General features: G+C 41.4%; 1 protein-coding gene across 1 annotated transcript; it reads right to left on the bottom strand.

Annotated features, from left to right (window-relative positions):
- Window positions 1-626: 626 nt before the first annotated feature.
- Window positions 627-9,486, bottom strand: THAP6 (THAP domain containing 6; the record flags this gene model as incomplete). The annotated part of the gene is given in 6 exon segments (XM_084758297.1): window positions 627-779; window positions 6,237-6,262; window positions 6,265-6,319; window positions 6,492-6,500; window positions 6,675-6,819; window positions 8,895-9,486. Coding segments are annotated over 6 exon segments (468 nt in total). The 5' UTR covers window positions 8,975-9,486.
- Window positions 9,487-9,630: the final 144 nt, after the last annotated feature.

Raw genomic sequence — 9,630 nt, 5'->3', positions numbered from 1 at the left:
GCAGGAAGTCAGAGAACAACCGCCCTGCTCGCCGGAAGTCAAACTTAGGTGCTCTCATTCATTACAGCCATCTGGCTTGTGTCAGACTAGTCCTTGTGAGGGGGAATGATGCGCCGTACCGGAAAACTTATTCTCAGGGTCTCGAGTGCCTTATTATAAAATAATCGGCAGTGTGACTAATAACTAAAGCACATTGGGGTGGATGCAAAAAGGAGCAAGTGTTGTAAACAAAGTCTGCTTTATAGCAAAAATATTTAAATTTAAAACCACAATTTACCATAAAGCATACACAAGCAAATGTAGTCAGTTAAAATTCTGACATTCTTTTTCGTTGCTGTAACGTCATGTGGCCAATTTGACAGGTTTCCTTACTTTTTTGAGATCTCACCACCTTCCAGTAGTGACCCAGCACTAGTGTAGTTCTGTGAAAACGTAATGGTCTCAAGTCACACAAAGGCATAACCACACCCAGTTCTGCATGCCTCCAACAAGTTCTTGGCTTGTATAATGCTCCCAGTGATGTCACTGAAGGTGGGATTTAGTGATGGCGTGAGAATCTTTGGGGAGACATTATCAATGTCAACTGCAGATGGAACAAATATTAAATTACTTCCCAAACTACCATTTCATCCTGTGTTTTCATGACAGCACTTGCAACAGAAAGTATCCAATCTATTGGCTGTCTCTTGGCTGCTCAGAGATTCCTCCTTTAATTCCCCGATTGTCTTCCTCAATGATTTTTGAAGGTGTTTTTCTTGGTCCAAAACCTTCTGCACACTCTAGCTTGATGATCACATGACCTACCTTATCCTTAAGTTTCTTAGGACTGCCCATACCACTGTAGCCAGGTTCCCAAAATACATCCACCGTATCAACAGAAATGAAAGCTTAGCACTGAGTTTCAGCTCTTTCTTAACTTATGGCACTTAGAGGAGAGGTCACGAGAGGGTTAATGAGCACAGGAGGATGGTGGAAGAGGAAGCAGGTGATGGCCCTCAGCCTCTCCTTTCTGAGGCTCCACATACTGCGAGCATGGGACATTGCTGATGGGAAACACGTCTCATCTAGAGGGTCCAGCCTGCTATGAGCACTGCACTGGCAAGACCTATGCAGCTTACATTTCTTAAGTATGGCACCAATAAACAGTTTATATCTATCAAATGAATTTGAGCTTTTTTTTTTTTCTTCGACACAGGGTATCGTGTATCTGAGGCTGGCCTCGAACTTGCCATATAGCTGAAGACTACTCAGAGGTCGGATTCTCCAACCTCCACCTAAGTAACCCATGCACCCTTACCACTTTTTTTTTTTTTGGCAGTGCTGGGGGTCAAATCTGGGGCTTCGAGAATCTCAGGAAAGGGGTTCTATTAGCTATACACCCAGCCCCTGAGATGCTAATTCTTTACTTCCTCTTGAGGAACCTTTTACTTTATAAGCAGTAACAGGAAAGGAGCATTAGAGCAGGCACTCATGCTGAGTGCAGGGATCCAGAGAGGACTCCAGGCTTGCAGTTTAAAAAAGATTAATTTAGTTCCAATTAAATATTTACTTTGACCAGGCTTAAGCCTACTGACAATATACTTTTTCATCTGAAAACAGGGAAAATAATACCGACATAGAAAGATACTATAAACTAATTTTAAAGAATTACTTAATATTAAAATTACTAAAGAAGGCTTTTGTTTCTAGACAGGATGAAGTGAAAGACTGGATTGATTCCATATGAACCAATGTGTGGTCCAAAGACATGAAACAGACTTGAGGATAACAGATACTGGACAAGAGAGGCAGCTTCAGGGATGGATGGGAAATAGAGGTGAGTCCTGTGACTGCTCCAGCCTGTGGCCTTGGAAGAGGTTGTAGGCCATGGCAAGGATGAGGGACCCATGCAAAGCTTGGCATTTAGAGGTATGGAGATATGCAAAATATCAGGAAACCATGGAGGCCATTTTTCCCCCTCTACCTTTCGGTGTGTGTGCACGTGGAGGCCTGAGGTTCATGTCTAGAACCAACCTCTATGGTTGGTTGTTCACTGAGGAAAGATCTTTCAGTCAACTTGGAGCATGCCAACATGGCTGACACTGCTAGCCAGCTTGCTCTGGGGGTCCTGTGTCTGCCTTGTGAAGAAGGAATTACCACATTTATAACCACTGGGCCATCTCCCTACCCCAAACAATACACTTCTAAGTAACCAATGTGTTGAAGAGCAAACCTAAACAGAAACTAAACATATGAAAAACAAAGAACTCGCAACTTATTGTAGAATGCAATACTTAGTGAGAAAGTAATACCACTGAAAGCCTAGACTAGAAAGATACAAGTCTTAACAGTGATATCAACTTTCACCTTAACTAGAAAAAGTCAAGAACATTTTACTGAAATAAGTAGAAAAATATAATAACAAAGGAGCAGAAATTAGGGAAGTAAAAGAAAATAAATGCTGGGCGTGGTTGTGCATGCCTTTGATCCCAGCACTCGGGAGGCAGAGGCAGGTGGATCACTGTGAGTTCGAGAGCAGCCTGGTCTACAAAAGTTAGTCCAGGACAGGCAAGGCTACGCAGAGAAAGCCTGTCTCAGAAAAAAAAAAAAAAAAAAAAAAAAAGAAAGAAAGAAAATAAACAAAAGTTGAGTTCTAGGGGAGGGGAGTAAGGGGAAAAGGGGAGGGAGAGAGGAATGGGAGGATACAAGGGATGGGATAACCACTGAGATGTAATATGAATAGATTAACAAAATATAAAATAAAAGTTGAGTTCTATGACAAGATTAAGAAACTTGTTAAGCCTTTAGGCAGACTACTGTAAAAGACCAGATACAAATGGTCAAGAGTGAGAGATGAGAACAATTGTGTCTACAGAGTCTGCAAAAGGACCAATAAGAAGACATTATTAAATACCTCACGCTAATAAGTGTTGTAACTGTGATGAAGTGGACAAGTTCCTTGGAAGACAGAAGCTATTATATTTTTCTTCAACAAGCAACCAATCAATCAATCCCCTGAAGTTCAGAGCTTCATGAGAGGAGTCTATCTAATATTTATAAAAGAAAATTTTAATTACACAAAAACCTTTTTCCAGAAACCTGGAAAAGTCGGTAATATTTCCTCACTTTTTTAAAAGGTCAGTATTATTCTGATATTGAATTCAGAAACTGAAACATCAGAGGAGGAGGGGAGGGGGAAAGCTACAGGCTAAATATCCCTCTTGAACACCCAAGTGATGGTTAAACCAAAAAAAAATCACAAGTTGTATGCAAAATACATAAGAATGCATTGTGATGATACATTACAAAGTAAGGGTCATTCCTGGAATAAAACATTAGCTAAGCACTTGAGAGGTCAATTGACATGTTAGCCTAAAAAAGAAAAACTGCCTTAGTAGATGGAATAAGGCCTGGGCTACTGGCCTCATGATAGCCCTGGGAGCTCAAGGCATTCACTTGGAAGGAAGGCAACGGCAGACATTGAGAGTAGAAAGGAAGAATCAAAACTGTCCTTAACCGTGGACGACATGATGATTTGCACAGAAAATCTGATGGCCTTAAAGAAAAAACCCTGCCGTAATTAATATTTGAGTTCAGCAAGTTTGTTAGATATAAGATCAAGATAAAGTAAATGAAATTTCCATCTTCTAGAAGCAAACAAAATAATAGCATTTCTAACAGTGAGCAAACACATGGAATACTAAGAAACAAATCTGGCAAAGCAAAACACTCATTCAAGGTCAGAGACTTCTTACTGTTCCCGAGACCTCATTTCTCTCCATAGATGTCTCCAGACAACAGCAACCAGTGAAAATTCAGCATTGTTTTTGGTAGAATTTTACAAAGTGATTTTAAATTCACATGACAAAGAAAAAAAAATATCTGTAATAGCCAAAACAACGTTGAAAAAATAACAAAAGTGAACATGACTAATAGTACCTGATTTTAAAAATTATTACAGATTGGTGGTGGTGGTTGCGGCGGCGGTGGTGGCACATGCCTTTAATCCCAGCACTCGGGAGGCATAGGTATGTGGATCTCTGAGACCAGCCTGGTCTACAGAGTGAGTTCAAAACACAAAACAACAACAATAAAACATTATAACAATGCTGTAGTAAATCATTTCATTCAATGCCTGGCACTTATATGAACAATTAATATGTGAATAAGTAAATAGAAGCTTGAATACTCTGTATTGTGTGTGACTGTTTTCAAGAAAACCTAAAGATCAGCTATTTTTTTTTAAAAAAAGATGTATTTATTTATTATATATACAATGTTCTGCTTACATGTATACTTGTCTGCCAGAAGAGGGCACCAGATCACATTACAGATGGTTATGAGCCATGAATTCAGGACCTCTGGAAGAGCAGCCTGTGCTCTTAACCTCTGAGCCATCTCTCCAGCTGATATAGCTATTTTTAAACTAATTTTTTCCATGTTGAAAATATAATCTTAAAGAATTATTTTATTGGTAGAACAATCCTTACAAAAGCATTCTTCAAACTAAGTATATAACCAAAAGATTACCCACTTTTATATTGCTTTTGCAAACATTTAAATTACAATGATCATGGGAAATAAACTTATTTGGAAAGTTATATATTAAAGAACCCCTCTGGGGGCTGGAGAGATGGCTCAGTGGTTAAGAGCACTGGCTGTTCTTCCAAGACCCTGAGTTAAATTCCCAGCAACTGCATGGTGGCTCATAATCATGTGTAATAGGATCTGATGCCCTCTTCTGGTGTGCATGAAGACAGAGTACTTATATACATAAAATAAATAAGCCAGGCATGGTGGCGCACACTTTTAATTCCAGTACTCAGGAGGCAGACGCAGGTGGATCTCTGTGAGTTTAAGGCCAGCCTGGTCTACAAAGTGAGTCTAGGATAGCCAAGGCTACACAGAGAAACCCTGTCTCGAAAAAACCAAACCAAACCAAACTAAATCTTAAAAAACAAACAAACAAACAAACAAACAAACCCTCTTCACAAGCCTACATTTTACTTTTTTGCTATGATTCTGACACATTTGACCCTAGTGGAAAGGGCATATTTACCTTAAAAGAAGTAACTCAGCAGTTAGCTCAGTAAATAATTTTACTTATAAAAATGCCTGGGGTTGGAATTCTTTAATGCATGAAGCACCAAGTTGGTGACCATGGCTAGTGACTTTGAAAGGGTTTTTAGAATGAAGTTTTTCTACAATTAACTTTTTCTTTTTTCTCCTGTTAGGAACAGTTAATAAAAATCATTGAGCTACTGTAACCATTCTTACTATCTGATTCCTTCATAGCTTTGTGTAGTGAAATACCATATTTCTTTTCTTGGAGACTGTTCTAGAAGCCAGTAAATTTCATTTTGTTTACTGTAAAAGAGCATCCTTCAGGCAACTATAAGGTTCAGCTATAAACATAAAATTTCTTTAAAAACAAAAACAAAAAGAGGAGTGAAAATGGAAGGGGATATTCCCTACCAGGTGAGAAAACGGTGACAGGAGAAGACCTGAGTAACTTACAAGCAATAATCATGGTCCACTGTTCTTGAAGCAAATGCATTCTCAGCTATAGTAAGCCAAGAGAGATGCAAGGACAAAGCGGCCAACTCACAACACTATACGGACAAAGAACACAATTCTTTCTACTGTAGGTTTACTACTCAACCTTTCTTTTTCTTTTTTCTTTCTTTTTTTCTGTAACATCATCTCTCATTTTACTCTAACCATATTTTGGTTTTGTTTGCAGTTTGCTCTTGAGTGGTTTTTTGTTGTTGTTGTGGTGTTTTTTGTTTTGTTTTGTTTTTTTTTGTTTTTTTTGAGACAGGGTTTCTCTGTATAGTCCTGGCTGTCCTAGAACTCACTCTGTGGACCAGGCTGGCCTTGAACTCACAGTGATCCACCTGCCTCCGCCTCCCAAGTGCTGGGATCAAAGGCGTGAGTCCAGCGGTCTTAAGAATTACTAATCTGAACCTCAGTTCAATCTCCTCTGTTTTTAAGACACCAGCCTGAGTTGACTTTTTTTTTTTTTAAATTTAAACACCAGTCCACTCACCTAAATTTTAGTAATATATCAATATTTATGGGTGTTTACTGGCAAAATTTTTCTGCTATGCATCATGAATGCTGAGGCTATAATCTATGAAGCTCACAGAATGAACTTCAGATAGAGAAAGCAATACACGTGCCCACAAGTACAAACAAGACTTTAGAATTGCCGCAGGAAGTGAGTGTTCACAGCACACAGTAGCTCATGTACCAACCTGTAAGTGCCACAGGGACTCAAAGGAGAAGAGATGAGTCCTTGCTTGAGTTTAGTATTTGGAGTGATTCTGTCAAAATCTGAATTTTAGAGCTGGGGAGGTGGCTCAGAAGGTAAGAGCACTGGCTGTTCTTCCAAAGGGCTTGAGTTCAGTTCCCAGCATGCACATGGTGGCTCACAGCCATCTATAATGAGATCTGGTGCCCTCTTCTGGCCTGCTGGCTCACATGCAGGCAGATACTGTATAAATAGTAAATAAATAAATCTTAAAAAAAAAAAATCCTGCCTTAAGCCGGGCGTGGTGGCGCACACCTTTAATCCCAGCACTTAGGAGGCAGGCGGATCACTGTGAGTTCGAGGCCAGCCTGGTCTACAAAGCAAGTCTAGGACAGCCAAGGCTACACAGAGAAGCCTTTGTGTCTCAAAAAAACAAACAAACAAACAAACAAAAAAAATCCTGCCTTTTAAAGTGCCTCCGGCAGAGCACATCTCCTTCTTTAGGCTCCCAATTGCCTGCAGTATTCACATCTAGTCTTTTCCTTGCTAATACCCATTTTCTTTTGATATTTTCATCTATGGGGAATCTAGAAAAAAAATTAAAATATTGATATATATTCAGATTGAACTATTCCAGAAATCATAATTCCTGCTTATGTAACAAATCAATTTTTTAAAACAAATTAATTTTTTAAATGACATTTGTATTTGCATATGTGTCTGCAGATACACACACATATTCCACAGCATGTATAGTATAGTATAGAGGGCAATTTGTGGGAATTTGTCTCTCTTTCCATCATGTGGGTCCTGGTTATTCACCTAAAGTCATTAGGTTTGTGACAACAGCCTTTACCTGCTAAGACACCCTGCTGGCCTCATAACTCAGATTTAATATCTAGACTTTTTTTTTTTTGCCATTCTTCAGAAATACATGGCCTTTATTTAAAATTTTATCACATTGAATGGATGTTTCAATGTTTCAATGAACATTTAGTACCTTGTAGCAAGATCTGCAATTAAAGGGTTTTCTCTAACTGCAGATGTTAAAGAATGCCTCTGACCTTTCCCTTTCTGAAGTGATTCCCAGAATTTATCCTTAATGGATGGGACCTTTTGTACTTTCACTTGTTTGTCATTGCCTGAAAACTGCTTGGTATAGCAGGTCTATAACTGCTTTACGACAGTACGCAGAGAACGCTGCAGAGTCTAGAATTCTGCAGGTAGAACTATTGTAAGAGATTTAGGGTCAATAATCTTATTTCTCAAAGTTTCTCTTTTTTAAAATTTACTCACATTACGTCCTGATTCTAGTCTCTTGGTTCTAATCTTCCTGCGCCCACCCTCCCTCCCTCTTCTGCCCTATTCCCCCCCACGCCCCTCTAGCCCTCTTGATAGGGGGGGCCCGTCATAGCCCCACTGTTTGGCCACAGCCTATTAGGTCTCTTCCGGATAGCCTTCATCCCCTTCCTGTGTTCCCATAACGCTGTCTTGCCAAGGGGCAGTGGGCAGCAGAGGGCATGTCTGAGGCTCAGCAGGGGTCTCCCCTCCCCCACCCCCTTGTGGAGAATCAGCTGTCCAGCGGCTACACCTGAACAGGGGTCTCGGTTCTCCGCATGCCTGTTGTCCTTGCTTGGTGAGATCCACAGGCCTCCGTGCTCTCCCTGTGGAGCTCCTGCTCTCTCCCAGACCTACCATCCCCCACTCTTCCCTACAACTGTCACTGCTCTGTCGGGAGGAGTCCAGCTTCAAGCCCCAGGATCTGTCCCGATCCCCTGCTGGGTGGAGTCTCTCAGAGGGACACCTATGTTGGGTTAATATCCACTTATAAGTGAGTACATACCATGACTCAGGATGATTGTCTCTAGTGTCGTCCATTTGCCTGCAAATTTCCAGATTTCCTTGTTTTTAATAGCTGAGTAGTATTCCATTGCGTAGATGTACCACAGTTTCTTCATTCATTTTTCAGTTGAGGGACATCTAGGTTGTTTCCAGATTCTGGCTGTTACATTTCTCAAAATTTCAAAGCTAGTTCAAATACTGTGTGTGTGTGTGTGTGTGTGTGTGTGTGTGTGTGTGTGTGTGATATGATAAGGTGGTACACACACACTTTTTATTTCCACACCTAGTAAAGTACCTAGAAAAGACAAGTACTTCACACAAAAGTTGCCAAATCCTTAGCATGTTTGTTAGATCCTATTAGACCCGGCCCCCACGGGTGTCACAGGGATGATCAAAACACTAAATTAGAATTCCCCAAGCTGTATCTGCAATGCAGCTAAATAATCCTTGGTCTGAACTTGTAATTTATAGTGAACATCTTTTGCCTCATCTAGTTCTAAACAGAAGGGCTATCTGAATAAAGATCCCTCATGTAGACTGTAAACTACATGTAAAAAAAAAAAAGTGAACTTAATTCAGTTAAAAACGCAAACATCAGCAAAAGTGAGCCTGGCAGTTGGTGGTGTTATTGCGTCTTTGATTCCTTGGCACTTAAAATTTCCACATTATGAAGGCATAAAGGAACTGCTGTCAGTTTAATTTTAACAAGGCGGTTTAAAAAGGCCCTAGGAACTAAAGCTTGAAACTGCAGACCTAGGTAGAACAGTTCCTTTTTAGTAAAAGTTAAAAGAACTTGGCTTGAGTACAGCAAAGTCTTAACACATGAAAGATCAGTCCCTTTAACTTGGAATTTGGCAAGCAGTGGGAAGCACATCCAATGGCTGAGCGACATTTCACCATGGTGTTAGCAACTCATAGCAAAACTGTGAGGGAATTAAAATGGGTAGTAACTTTAGGGCTAAGCCAAAGGCATCCTCCCCGCACCTCAATATATGAGGGTCTTTTGTTTTTGGCTTTTTGAGACAGTATTTCTCTGTGTAGCCCTGGCTGTCCTCGACTCACTTTGTAGACCAGGCTGGCCTCGAACTCACAGCGATCCGCCTGCCTCTGCCTCCCGAGTGCTGGGGTTAAAGGCGAGCGCCACCACGCCGGGTTGCTCTCAGGTTCTTACGGACCATTTTCTCTGCTACAGGTCGATGCACACTACCTCCTGAGGGCATACTGTTTGCTATTTAACTTTCAGCGGCAGCGTCCCCTCCCCAGGGCCACCACACACAATTATCCTTCAAGCGTCCCTCCAGACTGTGATCTCATCCACTACGGCGACGGTTCCCCGTACCCATCTGTGAGTTCCACTGGGGCATGCCATGGCACGCCCACTCCTTCTCACGCCTTAGCTGGTGACCAGCACGGCTTTTGAAGGAGGCACGGGGAAATAGGAACCGAACCTTGGCAGCCGCCGGCTCGAGGAGCCGCCCCGCGGCCGCCGAGCTCCGCCCCCTTTTGGAGGCCGAGGGCGGGGCCAGGCCGAGGGCGGGGCCTCTCCTCACGGGCGC

The sequence above is a fragment of the Acomys minous genome (genome assembly GCF_964271855.1).
Source record: "Acomys minous genome assembly, chromosome: 15".
In the NCBI taxonomy this organism is placed as follows: Eukaryota; Metazoa; Chordata; class Mammalia; order Rodentia; family Muridae; genus Acomys; species Acomys minous.
The sequence above is the reverse complement of the archived record's forward strand: the minus strand, read 5'-3'. Positions and strand labels throughout refer to the sequence as shown.